The 14,177-nt window shown below is 51.3% G+C and overlaps 3 protein-coding genes across 14 annotated transcripts in view; 2 read left to right on the forward strand and 1 right to left on the reverse strand.

Moving 5' to 3' along the window:
- Positions 1–4,503: 4,503 nt before the first annotated feature.
- OR13J1 (olfactory receptor family 13 subfamily J member 1) lies at positions 4,504–5,471 on the forward strand. The gene has a single exon (XM_079790169.1). It carries the CDS (start codon positions 4,551–4,553, stop codon positions 5,388–5,390), a length of 840 nt encoding a protein of 279 aa, XP_079646295.1. The 5' UTR covers positions 4,504–4,550; the 3' UTR covers positions 5,391–5,471.
- Positions 5,472–11,194: 5,723 nt separating this feature from the next.
- LOC307110788 (olfactory receptor 13C7-like) lies at positions 11,195–12,329 on the forward strand (the record flags this gene model as incomplete). The annotated part of the gene is made up of 1 exon (XM_079790164.1): positions 11,195–12,329. The coding sequence occupies exon 1, from the start codon at positions 11,346–11,348 to the stop codon at positions 12,327–12,329; it is 984 nt and encodes a 327-aa protein (XP_079646290.1). The 5' UTR covers positions 11,195–11,345.
- Positions 12,330–13,269: 940 nt separating this feature from the next.
- The window catches only part of TMEM8B (transmembrane protein 8B), a 35,959-nt gene continuing 35,051 nt past the window's right edge, over positions 13,270–14,177 (reverse strand). For 11 of the 12 annotated variants that reach the window (XM_079791425.1, XM_079791423.1, XM_079791424.1 and 8 more), the window contains one exon: positions 13,270–14,176. In XM_079791425.1, the coding sequence (XP_079647551.1) occupies positions 13,841–14,176 (336 nt within the window). In that variant the 3' untranslated portion in view covers positions 13,270–13,840. The remainder of the gene's footprint in view (position 14,177) is intronic. The other variant, XM_079791419.1, reaches the window with a different exon arrangement.

The raw sequence follows: 14,177 nt of genomic DNA on the forward strand, positions 1-14,177 counted from the left end.
CACCTCTCTAGGGAGGTTTTCCTGTCTGTACAATGGGGATTGGTCAAGAGTCTGTAGGACTTGCTTGCTCTGATCATCTAAAACGTGTCTCTCTTCCCCCAGTTCCCTCCTCTATTACTCTTTTTCCAGATTTTGCATTTTCTTAAGATCCCTATGACAGTTGAGCCAAGACCTCTAACTCTCCTGGAAAGCAACTCTGACTATCATTTGTTCACCCACTCATTCATTCAGTTTTAAATTTACTCATTGAGAATTGCCTATGCATTCATTTAACCATATTCTTTTAAAAATATATATATATTTTATTGATTTTTACAGAGAGGAAGGGAGAGGGATAGACAGTTAGAAACATCAAGAAACAGCACTGCAGACCTGAGTGTCTTGTCTGCCTTCCAGTGAGTGCTGAGGACCTGTGCCTCCCTGCCCTACCTGCCCTCGCCGGAGGATGGGGCCTTTGGGAAGAGGATCAGGAAGGATGTGGCACTGCAGACCATCGATCAGCTGCCTCCTGCACACCTCCTACTGGGGATGTGCCTGCAACCAAGGTACATGCCCTTGACCGAAATCGAACCCAGGACCCTTCAGTACACAGGCCAATGCTCCATCCACTGAGCCAAACCGGTTAGGGCACTTATGCATTCATTTAACTATTCATCTATCATTCATTTATTCATTCCATAAATGTTCCTGGGCCAGCACTGTCTAGGGACTGACCTGCGAGGGTGGATCCCTGGCCCTGAGCCACTTCCTCCAACTTTTTCACACCAATTAAGGTTTCTAAATAGACTCTGCGTAATTAGGTCTTTGGGACATCATCCCTGAAGCACCCCAAAGTTTCTAAGTTGGGCACATTTCCCCTCTCCCTCTAAATTGCCTCGGGGATGGTGCAGTCCCTTGGCGCACAGGGAGCTTTGAAAGGCGCCTCTTTCATTTTGCCTGCTCCCCAGAAGGCTGTCACCCAGGATGGAGCGGGTAGCTGTCCAGGTCAGGGAGGCCCTGGCTGCCCACAGTAAACTACTGGGGACCCCATTCAGTCTCAAGCCTAACAGAATTTCCTAATCCTACCAAACCTGACACACTTCAGAGAACCCCACTGAAGTCTAAGCACTTTGTCTAATTCCACCAAATCCTAAAAGTTCCACTTAATTTTATCAAGTTGCAAACTCTTCACTGAATTCTACGGAAGTCTAGGCACGGTTTCTCCGTTTGGAAAGCTGGGTCAGCATGAAACTCCATGTCTTCCCACCAGGGTTTGGGCCTGTTATTTGACCTGCGTTTCTCCAGCTCCAGCCACAGAAGGTCCCTGGTCTCTCACCCTCTGAAACCTCTCTCCAGGAGGCCGCAAGATGCATCTGGAAGAGCCTGAAGGTAAGTGAAAAAATGGGGATGTGGGGCAGTGGAAGGGGCCTAGGCTGGGAGTCAGGATCCCAGGGAATTTCTGGAGCCTGGGCTTCCCCCTCGAACCCACTGTGTGATGTTGGGCAAGCCCCTTCCCCTCTCTGGGCCTCCATTTCCCCCACGGATAACAAGGGGCTGGCCTTGCTGGTCTGTAAGAGCCCTCCCAGTTCCGAGGTGTAATCTAGGCTAGGAACAGCTCATATTTGGCAGCCTGCTCATTCCCAATTTGTCTTAGCCCCAGGAAGTCACAAGACAGGAAGAAATTGGCTGTGGCCAGGCTGGGAGCTTCAAGTTGGCCTTCAGAACCTGGGTGAGAAGAGGGCGGTGGCATCCCTGTGGGCTGGCAGGGACAGGCAAGAGGCAGGAAAAGTGAGCACCATCCTAGAGATGCAGACGCAGGGCTGTGGGGCACAGAGAGAGGCTCAGGGTGGCCGGGAGCGGATAAAGGCTCCCCAGGGAGGAGGCATTTGAACCGATTCTTGTAGCCAGGAGAGAAGTGAAGGCAGAATGGCCGCTGTGGGCTCTGCAGACAAAGCCCCCATCCTGCTTTGGGAACCAGAGCTCCTCAGCCACATCCTTCCTGATCCTCTTCCCAAAGGCCCCATCCCCTGGCGAGGCAGGTGGGGCAGGGAGGCACAGGTCCTCAGCACGCACTGGAAGGCAGACAAGACACTCAGCTGGTTTGGTGCCTTTGTCCCCATTCTGAGGTTCCTTTGTCCTCTGGGTTCATCCCAGGCAGAGTTTGCTCCCCACCCTCAGGGCTGTTCCTTCTCTAGTGACATTTCCACGGCCGGGCCGGTCTCCACAAACCTCCCAGAGAGAAGCAGGCCTGCCAGTCCTCTGACACCCTGGCCACAGGTCCAGGGGTCTGCATGATTGGTTCCGTGTGTGTGTGTGTGTGTGTGTGTGTGTGTGTGTGTGTGTAAGAGAGAGCAAGAGTGAATGCCTCTACATATGTACATACTCGCATGGGAATGACTGTTCATGTACACACATGAGCCTATGTGTGCATGTAAACTCCTAGGCACATATGTGTGCACCTGGGTGTCAAACAGGTGTTTGTGCACACACATATAGGTGGGTGCATACGTGATGACCCTATGTGAGTGTTTTCCAGCAGGTAGCCAATGGCTGCAGACATTTGCTAGTATTTAGGGGATAAGCTATAGTATGTGGAGCCATATAAAGAGGAGGCTGCGGCCTGACCTAGTCACAGGGGCTGCAGGAAAGCACACCACCACCTCTGTACCTCACCCCAGCCCTGGCACAGTGCCTGCCACTAGTGACACTCGGCTACATGGGGTGCCTCTCCAGGAACCCAGCCTCAGAGTTTCCCAGCTGAGTCTTGGAGGAAGCTCAAAGCTCATCCTCCCCTGACCCCGCAATGTCTCTACACATAATCAGTCTGAGGCAAGACCTTCTATCTGAAGTCCAGAGCTAGGTCAGAGCTCTCCTTACTGCATAAGTGGCCCTTTATCCCCAGAAGTAGGGTCCAGAGCTCTGGACCCTGCATAAAAATATGTCTGTGGGAGTAATGGGCTTCCTGTCACTGGAGGCATGCAAACAGAAGCAGGATGAGGCGAGGCGTGGAGATTGGAGAAGCTTTCTACCTGGAATGGTTTGGATTCAGTGACCTGTGTCCTCAGTTGTTCCCCTAATGCCTAGCATAATGTCTGTACATAGTAGGAACTCAATCACTTCTTGATTCTAGAAAGAATAAACACAGGACGACTAAAAGAAACTAATCGTCTCATGCAAGGGAATCACTGACAGGAATTGGTGCTTAATCCAGACCCAGGCTTGGGCAGTATGTCTGTGGGTTTATTGACACCATGCCAAGTACCTGAAACACTAAGGAAAGACTGACTCATGCTCCTCAGCCAGTGAGAATATTGTAGGGGGACATCAGAGAAGGGCATCCATCTAGTGCAACAAAAGAACCACCAGCATTTGGGGCTTGATGGAAGCAAACATAAGCCCTGAGGACAGTGCTGCCAGGGACCCACTTTGTGACCTCAGTTTCCCCACCTGCACAATGGGAGCTTTGACAAGGTGACCTCTCAGGGTGCTTTCCATGCAGATGCCCTAGAATTCATGAGGTCAAAGCACCTCGGGCTCAGGCCCAGAGAAAATAGGTTTGGGACTGAGCTAAGAGGTCCATCAGATTTTAGCTCAAAAGGCCATGATAAAAGCAGATTCTGAAAGCCAATTTACACACAGTAGCTGATGAAGCAGGTCCTGTGGGCAGCGGGGGGGGGGGGGGGCACGAGGGGGGGGAGGGGGGAGGAGAGCAGGTGGACCAGTCCATTGAGCTCAGAGGCCAGCAGCCCCATCCAGTGCAAGGAACAATGTATGCTTCATGCATGGAGACGAGAGCTGACCTAAAGAGACAAGTCAGATTTCTGCAGGCTGAGGGATAGAGGAGGGCATGCCGGTAGTGGGAACAGTGTAAAGCAGCAGCTCAGAGGCTTCCTCAAATCAGGAGGACCCTCAGAGACAAGCTAGCCGATTGGTTCTCAAAGTGTGGTGCCTTGTCCAACAGCAGCAGCATCACCCAGATCTACGGAGTCAGAAACTCTGGGGAAGGAGCCCAGCAATGTGTTTTAACAAACTTGCCAGGTGATTCTGGGGCAAGTGAGGATCTCTGGTCCAGCCCATTGAATATTTATCTATAGTAGGTTGATAGATGCTCTGTAAAAGGAAGGTCCATGGTCAAATAAATTTAAGCATTACATATTCTACACTGCTTTTGGAAAGTCACAGATCACACTGGCATAGTAAAGGCTCTGAGAAGTCCTGTAGTAGAGCTTTATTTACTTTTGATTAATCCAATGTTGTCTTGATTTGATTTTTCAGTTTGCCTACTAACATTTCCATTCACACTCAGTGAAATGCTGATTTAAATCATTTTTCCCGTTGATAAATTGCAGCCTAGAGGTACAGGGATTGCCCCAAGTCACAGAGAGAGTGTGTGTCAGAGCAATATGCCTCAGCCCAAAAGAGGCTCTGTGGGCTCCCCACCATCCTACACCCTCTTTCCCTCCACTGCAGCTGTGGAGCTGGCCAACAGGACAGAGGTCACTGAGTTCATTCTGAAAGGATTCTCTGGCTACCCATCCCTGGAGCGCCTGCTCTTCCCTCTGTGCTTGGCCATGTACCTGGTGACTCTGCTGGGGAACACGGCCATCGTAGCGGTGAGTGTGCTGGATGTCCACCTGCACACACCCATGTACTTTTTCCTGGGCAACCTCTCCATCCTGGACATCTGCTACACGTCCACCTTCGTGCCCCTGATGCTGGTCCACCTCCTGTCGGCCTGGAAGACCATCTCCTTTATTGGCTGCGCAGTCCAGATGTGTCTGAGCCTATCCACGGGCTCCACAGAGTGCCTGCTGCTCGCCATCATGGCCTACGACCGCTACCTGGCCATTTGCCGGCCACTCAGGTACCCGGTGCTCATGAGCCAGCGGCTCTGCTTGTTGCTGGCAGGAGCCGCCTGGGTCCTCTGTCTCTTCAAGTCCGTGACTGAGACGGTCATCGCCATGAGGCTGCCCTTCTGTGGCCACCGCGTGGTCAGTCACTTCACCTGTGAGATCCTGGCAGTGCTGAAGCTGGCATGTGGCGACACGTCAATCAGCGAGGCCCTCCTGCTGGTGGGCGCCATTCTGCTGCTGCCCGTGCCCCTGGCATTCATCTGCCTGTCCTACACGCTTATCCTGGCCACCATCCTGAGGGTGCCCTCAGCTGCCGGGCGCCGCAAAGCCTTCTCCACCTGCTCGGCGCACCTGGCTGTAGTGCTGCTTTTCTATGGCACTGTCATCTTCATGTACATGAAGCCCAAGAGCAAGGAGGACGGCGTCTCTGATGAGGTCTTCACAGTCCTCTACGCCGTGGTCACGCCCATGCTGAACCCTGTCATCTACAGCCTGAGGAACAAGGAGGTGAAGGAGGCCGCCAGGAAGGTGTGGGGCAGGAGATGGTCCTCCAAGTGAGGGAGGGCCTGCAGGTCAGTAGGCGAGGCCTCAGGTGCCTAAAGTGAGGATGGTGTGGGGCACAGGGCTGTGTGTCTGGAATCTTCATCCATAGGCAGCACCAAGTCCCACCGATGTGCAGAGAATAGCTCACAGTCACCCTCTCTGCTCCTTCCCCAGTATTGCCCTTGGCCAGCTCTCTGTATCACTCCCTGCATGTTTGCCAGCCTCCTGGCTGGCCTCGATTCCAGTCTTTATTTTTTAAAATATATTTTTATTGATTCCAGAGAAGAAGGAGAGATAGAAACATCAATGATGTGAGAGAATCACTGATTGGCTGCCTCTTGCATGCTCCACACTGGGGATTGAGCCCGCAACCCGGGCATGTGCCCTGACTGGGAATCGAACCATGACCTCCTGGCTCATAGGTCGACGCTCAACCACTGAGCCACACCGGCTGGGCCACATTCCAGTCTTACTCCTCTTTCCAATCTCTCCTCCCAGGGGCAGCCAGAAGATCTTTTTAAAAAGCACATGTGATCATGTCACTCTCCTGATTGAAACCCCTAAATGGCTCCCCACTGCTCTCAGGACGAAGTGCAACCTCTTCAGTGGGCATTCGAGGTCCTGTCCAATCCCGCAGCCCGTCGCCCACATTCTCACTCCCGACAGCCACACACACCAGCCAAGTGGGGCCTCGGTAATGCCCAGCACTGCCCAGCTCGGTGCTCTTCTTGGTTCTTCCCACAAAGCGGCCCCGGCCCAGCACACAACTCCACGTGTAAAAGGAGTGCCTAACCCTCAAGACCCAGCACAAGTGCCACCTCCTCCTGGAAGCCACCCCACTTTACTCCTCCTGCTCTATTTTCAGTATTACTGTCAGAGCAGAGTGTGTCGAATTCCACTCTTTTCCAAAGCTCAACCCTGCCCTAACCCAGGCCTCTCATATGTTTCCTCAATAAACAAAGGATAGTGTCAATGTAGAGAAACTAATGGCAGAGCCTGGGGTTCTTCCCAAATCTCAGCAGAGCTTAGATGGAGTGCACAGATGACAGGCAAGGCCTAGAGCCCCTGGGAGATGACAGTAGAGGCAGCGATGAGGCCCCAAGTCCAAGATTTCGAGACCTGCCCAGCTGCCAGGACAACAGTCACCTGGAGCAGCCCAGGACCCGGATTCCCCCATCTTCCCTTAGTAGCAGCAGCTGCCAGTACCTCCCTGTGCAGCATCAATCCAGGCCTCACCTGGCTTTGGGGAGGCTTGCTCTACTGCTCTTCATCCCATCTCCCCAACATCCTGCCATAGCCGACTCATCCCGGTGCGCAGCCTCTTCCCAGCTTTCCTTGCTGAGAGCTCAGTGAACACAGAAGTGGGCCCAGATTCTCACAGCATCTCCATTCCCTGCCCGCTCTGGCCTCGAGGCACCATCTCTATGACGGGAGAGCTGGTCTTGGCCTCCAAGCAGGTAAGCACAGCCCTTGCTTGAGTCCTCCGTTCCCCTCCGTCCCTCTTTCTGCTTCTGTTGGTCAAAACAGAGGCACCAAGGAGAGAAGCACCCCGCTCCCTGCACCTCAAACCTCTCAACCAAGCCAGAGTGAAGGCTGCCAGCCAAGACATTCTGCTGGGCCTTCGATGCCACTAGAGGAGTTTGGACTTCATCCTGTGGGCATCGGGGGTTTTACATCACATTTACAGTTAGAGAGGCCACTGATTATATGCAATTCTCCACCCATGAAACTGGCAAAGAATTTTTTAAATGTCTTGTTAATTAAGGTGCATTGAAGTAGGTAATGTCATATACTGCTGGTGGGAATGGGAATAAACTGGTATGAATTTCCTGCAGAGCAAGTTGGAGTATGAATCAAGAGACTTAAAAACTTCCAGACCCTTTGACCAACACCTCTACTTCTAGGAATAAGTCTAAGAAGATAATTACAGGCACAAAGAATTAATATTCTCCAAGAATATTAATCATGAGATTGTTTATAGTAACAAAAAATTGTAAGAATCTCAATGTCCAACCATAGAAGAATGTTTAAATAAATCCTGGTGGAGTCCAAACCTATATAATTTTACTAATCAATGTCACCCAAATAAATTCAATAAAATTAAAAAAAATTAAAAGAAACTAAGTGGTCACAATCTTCACCTGTATTCTTGATAAAAATTCCAAAAGCCAAATCATAGCATAATGGAAAATTTTGTGTCAGCTGCTACTTTACTTAAAACTGTATTTTAGTCCCTAAACTGTGTCAACTTATTTTTTATTGTGGGAAGAAAACAGAAAAGGAAAGAGAAGGGATTGAGAAGGGAGGGGGGAAAAGAAACCCGTAGATCTCATGAACCTGACTAAATCCCAGACTTAATGGTCCCTCACAAGTGCTTGGGGTCTCATACCCCATCCAGCAATTTGCTTTTCTTCAAATTCCATGAATCCAGGTCCTTACAACAACCCTGGAAGCAGACAGCCCATTTCACAGACCAGTATGCCCAGGTCCAGGGCAGGGGAGCCCTGGTCCCCAGGCCTCAGACCCAAAAGGGCAGGACTGCAATGAGACCCAGTCTTCAGATTCTCTGTCCAGTCTCTCTCTTGTGCCTGCCCCACCCCCTCCCTGGGACAGCACACGGAATCTGGGGTCTCTGAAGCCCCACAGCTGCCAAACCTGCATCTTGTGTAGTTGCAGAGTTTGAACTTTAAATTGGCCAGGGACTGTGAAGTCCCTGAAGGCAGGGAGCAGGCAAGTTGTCTATGTGGCAGGCCTCAGGAGGCTGGTCCTCGTGGGCACGGCCCTGGCCCATCCCAGCACAGTGTGTCTGCTGGTAATGAACTCAGCAATTCCCAGCTCTGCTCTCGGGCCAGCTCACCTGGCAGCCCACTCCAGCTACCTGTTAGATGCACTAATGCCACTGGGCCAACAGGTAGGAGGTAAGGAGAATCCATAACATGCTGACTCCTCTCAGTAAATCTTTTTTAAACATGTAAAAATCAGAATATCTGCTTGGGAAAGAGGACATAATACTAAGAATATCAGCTACCACTTATTGATTCCTTACCATGCGTCAGGCCCTGTGCTGAGAGCTTCGCATGCATCATCTCACTGGATCCTCACAATAACCACACAAGGAAATACTGTTCTTATCTCCGCATTACAGGTAAGGAAGGTAGGGCTGAGGAAACTGTTAGCGAGTGGGACCTGGGATTGGGGTCCTGGTCAGTCTGACTCCAACTCCACACTCACCTGCTCTGCTATGCAGCAAGGAGGTAGTGATGCAGGAATCTGAGATCCCGGCATGTGAGGGAAACTGGAAACCAAGCTTTCATCTTGCTGTGTCATTCACCTTTCTTATAAAATAATTTGTGAAGCCTAAAGTATGAAATGGTTCGTACTAGATTTATCAGCTAATGAAATTGAAAAATAACCCTGGGTTTGTTAGACTTCATGATTGAAAGTTGATAGAAGGATGTGAGGAAATGTTTGGAGGTTACATAGTACCAGAGACTGCCTAAGTGAATGGTTCCATATTACAAAAGGAGAAATTTGACCAAGGTCATAGAACAGAATCAGAAGAAAGGCAAGAATCAAACGAGTTCCCTCACTCCCAGTCCCAGTTCATGGCATCACCCTGTCTCTCAGGGGGTGAATCTGGGGAGTGGAAATAGACAATTATCTCAGAGACAACTCCTATCTCTCTGTGAACCTGATTTTCCAGGGCATGACAGAGTGAAACATTGGCTGATAGATGCAGTGTTTTTCTGTGTATTGTGAAAGTCATCATACCCAAATACTCAGCTATATTTCCGGTTCTCCTCTTTCTGAGCATGTGGTAGGATTACACAGGGCCAGTGGATTGTGGGCGGATGTGAAACACATCTCTACTGGGTCAGAGCATTTAACTGCTGGTGTGAGATGCTCTAGTGTGTTCTTCCCAAGACATACCAACTGGTGATGCTCCTGATAGTGGAGCCTCCATCAGCCAGGGTCTCTGAGGAGGACGTGGAACAGAGCCCCCTGAAAACTTACAATGGAGGCGTAGCATGAGAAATTCCCTTAATATCACCCTGATTCAGGATGGAAGAGGGGAAACCAGCGCAGGCTCTGGGGAGAGAGGGGGTCATGACAGACACTGCCTTAAAGATTGAACATTTCCACTCTACAGGGTGTGTAAGCCTGACTTCTGGTCATCACTCCCAGAGGTGTTGAGCACAGCCCAACAGGTGCTTTATGGCTGAAGACAAATCCTTTGATCTGGAGCCTAGTGGTGGGCAGCTCCCTACACCTTTACATGCATTTTCCTCTGAGCTACACAGCATCCCCATTTTTCAAAAGGAAACTGAGTCTCAGAGAGGTCAAGTGACTTGATCAATATCACACAGCCAGTTAGTGCTGACGCTGGATGCAAAACTAAGTTTTTGAATCGTGCCTTGATTATCTGTTCAGTGACTGCTCTTGGCAGTACTCCCTGCAGGAAGTGCTGAGAGGAAGGAGACAGCGGCCTGCTCACGAGTGTAGTAGAGGAGACAGGTACAGAGCACACCGCACATGAACACAGAGGGATGGCGAAGGGCTAAAAGCATCAGAAGAGAGCAGGTGACTGCAGGGAGCAGGAGGGAGAAGAAAGGAGGATTAAGCTGGGCTCTGAGGAATGAGCAGGAATGCCCCCACTGGTGAAGCGGGGGAGGGCATGCCTACAAAAGGAAAAGTCTTAGGCAAAGATGTAGCACTGGGAAAAGACAAAGTCTGCTAAGTAGAGGGTGAGCCCTTTTGTGCCTACAAACAGGAGATGCAGTTAAGGAGGGAGAATGAGGGGGAAACCCATCCCTGAAGGGCAGACAGGGCTCCAATGCTGTCACAGGACACTGGCCTTACAGACAATCCCAGAGGGAAGGGGCTGGGGGTGCTTATATCTTCTGAATGAGAGTCACACTCAGCTTCTATTTCTCCTTTAGACCCGAGGTCACCTGGGCCATAAGGCAGCTTTCCTGTTTAACAAGACTGCCTTGGGGACACTTCAGCTTCCTCCTGTGAATACCTGACACTGGCATTTCCCAAGGAGGCGGTGAGTCCGGCTCAGGACAGCAATGAAAGCACCTGGGCGAAGACTGCAGCCTCTGCCCAGCGCTCCCTTTATAAACTAGTCAGTGACTGACAATTCGGCGAACGAGAGCCGGGTCTTCCCTCCTGTGTGACATCCAGGCCAGTCCTGTCTATCCTAAAAAGCAATATGGAGGCCAAGGAGGAGCTACTTGGCTTTCATGACCAGGATTAAATCCTGTGGCCAGTGGCTCTACTGAGATATGCTGTTCTTTTAAAAATCAACAGAGGGTCTATGATTCCTTAAGGAGTGATGACCAGAAATCAGGCTTACGCACCCTGTAAGTGGGAATGTTCAATCCTTAAGGCCCAAAAGGAACACTCGGTGAGCACCATCCATCACCGCCTGCCTTATAGATCTCATCTCACCTAATCCAGGGAAGAGGGAAGCCCTCGTGATAATTGTGGCATCTTCCTGTCCACTTATTTTTCTTTCTGCTATAGCCCCAGCACCTAAACAATACCTAGCAGAGTAGCATTCAAAAATATTCACCAATGAATGAATCTGAAACTATGTGCATGCTTCAGTCATATGAAGTCATAGCCTAAAGTTTCCTGTTAACAGCCAAGAACTCTAAATTCTAGAGGAGCTTATCAAACATGAATCCCACTCCACTGTCTCCTGAGCCCACCCTGGGAGAGAACCACAAAAGAGCTGAAGGGACTAGAATGTATCTCATCTCCTCTGAGTTAAGTCAGAACTGCAGAGCCGAGGCCAGCTTGCAGACCTTAAGTCTAAGTCTCTCAGTATACAGATGGTGAAACTAAATTCCAGAGGTGGGGCTGACCTGCCCCAGGGCACGTACTCAGGTTGCCTGGCTCCCAGGCCAGCCAGAGCTTTTTCCAACACCTGTGTGGCCCAGATTTGAAAGGAGGGAAAATGAGATGGGTGGGGCCAACGAGACAGCCGTGACAGAGTATGTCCTGCTGGGCCTACACGGCCACCATAACATAGAGATTGTCCTCTTTGTGCTCTGCCTGGGCATCTACTCCGTGAACGTGCTGGGGAATGCCCTCCTCATTGGGCTGAACATGCTGGACCCCCGCCTGCACAGCCCCATGTACTTCTTTCTCAGCAACCTCTCTCTCTTGGACATCTGTGGCACATCCTCCTTCGTGCCTTTCATGCTGGTCAACTTCCTGGAAGCCCACAGGACCATCTCCTTCCCTGGTTGTGTCCTGCAGATGTACCTGACCCTGGCACTGGGCTCCACGGAGTGCGTGCTCTTGGCCGTGATGGCCTATGATCGTTATGTGGCTATCTGCCAGCCGCTTAGGTACCCAGAACTCATGAGTGGGCCGACGTGCGTGCGGATGGCAGTGCTGAGCTGGGGAACGGGCTGTGCCAACTCACTGCTGCAGTCCACTGTCACCTGGAGCCTCCCGTTCTGTGGCCACCATGTCATTAACCACTTCTTCTGTGAGATCTTGGCAGTGCTGAAACTGGCCTGTGGGGACATCTCTCTCAATGCACTGCTTCTAATGGTGGCCACAGCTGTCCTGTCACTGGCCCCGCTCCTGCTCATCTGCATGTCCTACATTTTCATCCTTAATGCCATCCTTAGGGTGCCCTCTGCTGCAGGCCGGCGCAAAGCCTTCTCCACCTGCTCTGCCCACCTCACAGTGGTAGTGGTTTTCTATGGGACTATCTCCTTCATGTACTTCAAGCCCAAGGCCAAGGACCCTGACTTGGATAAGATTATTGCATTGTTCTATGGGGTCGTGACACCCTCACTGAACCCCATCATTTACAGCCTGAGAAATGCAGAGGTAAAAGCTGCTGCCATAGCTCTGCTGGGGGGGAATCTGCTCTGCAGGAAAATGCCCCACTTTTCCTGCTCTCAACCTCTATCCGGCAGGAGAGTCTAGGTTATAATATGGTGATAACTTCAAAATTTCAGTGGCTTAGGACCACAAAGATTTATTTCTCGCTCATGCTACAGGCCCATTAGAGGTTGGCTGGGGGAGGGGTCTGTTCTATCATCATCTTCACCCCTCTGGGACTCAGAGTAATAGAGCACCTACTGGAACATTGCTGGTCACCATGACAACAGGAAAAGAGAAAATGACCAGGCCTGCACTGACTCTTCAAGCTTCCACTCAGAAGTAGCATGCTACTTCCACTTACATTTTAAGTGCCTTCAAGGTGTGTCTGGGTAGCCAAGGTCTGTCTTTGCACGTGGCACAGAAGTGGTAGAGAGCCTCAGGACCAAAAGGGGTTACACAGATAGGACCAGAAATCTGCTCCGGCACAGCCGACCTGCTCCCCTGACCGAGGGCCAGCTGGAATGATGGCAATCTCGGGGGTAGGTGCCGTATAGACTGAGGTGACCAGAAAGAACATGCTCCCAACATCTTTGCACGACATAAACCCTCGCGACTCAGCTGTGACTCTTGTGGAAAGAGAATAAATTCCAAATTGACAAAATATGATCCTTCTGGCACTCAGGCAAAATGGGGCTCAAAACAGAAGTTACATTCTGGTGATAATTCCTTCCCATCTGAGCTTTGTACCTGCTAGTCCAATTTTCTGGGACCTCAGCTTCCTCCCTTGTTGAGTGTGGGTACCACAAGGGAGATCTGTCTCACTGATTTAAATCATCTCCACACACACACACACACACACACACACACACTCACTCACAACTCCCTATTCCCAGCTGTGCAGCCCCACAATGGGACTAAAGCCTCAGACAGTAGCTCCAGCAGTTCATTCAGCTAGGCTCTCATCACCCATGCTGACCTCCTCAGGGTCCCTCTTTCCCTCCCCTCCCCACACATTTGGCCCCAGAAAAAAAGGCAGCACAGAACCAGCAAATACTTCATTGGAGACACACCAGACTCCACCTGCATCAACTCAAGATACCAGCCCTAGTCCCAGTCCCATCTTTCCCTGCATGTCCCCTCCCAGCACAGCTCAGCACAGATGCTGCTTCTGGGAAGGAGGCCTGAGGCCAGAGTTGCTGAGCTGCTGGAAGATCTGGAGACTCAGTTTCCCCAAAATGGACTCCACTTCCTCAGGAATGATGCCATGTCCTGGGAGGGCTCTGTCTCCCCAGGAAGGAATCCATGTCCTCAGGAGGGCTCCATATCCCTGGGAGGGGCTCCACGCCCTAGGAGGGACTGCTGGTCTTGAGGGGCTCTGAGGCCCTGCACAGGCTACAGCCCTGAAAGACTCAATGGATGCAGGATGGCTCCAATCTTCAGGAAGTGTGCCGGGTCCCTGGAAGAGTTCCACGTCAAGGAAGACACCAAGTCCTCAAGAAACACAACTGGTCTCTCATCCCTGGGAAAGCTCCGCGCTGCCTGGAAAAACCCAGGAAGGGCTCTTTGCGCCCTGGGAAGGGTTCATGTTCCAAGGGCCAGACTCAAAGTCGCTCTCAGCTGGTACAGATACTGCTGACAGGGGCCCCTCCTGGGCCCACAAGGCCCAGCTCCTCCTGCTCATTGATGCACAGCTGGTAACCGCAGCCCCGGGCCCGAGCTCCCGGTGGAACCCGGTGGTCAGTCTTGGCACGAGGGGGCAGCAGGAAGCCCACACTGCCAGCGATGAGCATATGCCAAATGCTGTGAATGTAGAAGTAGTTGTCTCGTGTCTCCACAAAAGCATAGAGTAGGATGGCACTGCCTGCAATAAGGCTGCCAGGGCACAGGTAGAAAAGCCAGCGGCGCCATGTGGGTGGGTAGCAGTGCCGACGGCGGACGCTGCGTACTGTC

This window comes from Cnephaeus nilssonii (genome assembly GCF_951640355.1).
Source record: "Cnephaeus nilssonii genome assembly, chromosome: 14".
Classification (NCBI taxonomy): domain Eukaryota; kingdom Metazoa; phylum Chordata; class Mammalia; order Chiroptera; family Vespertilionidae; genus Cnephaeus; species Cnephaeus nilssonii.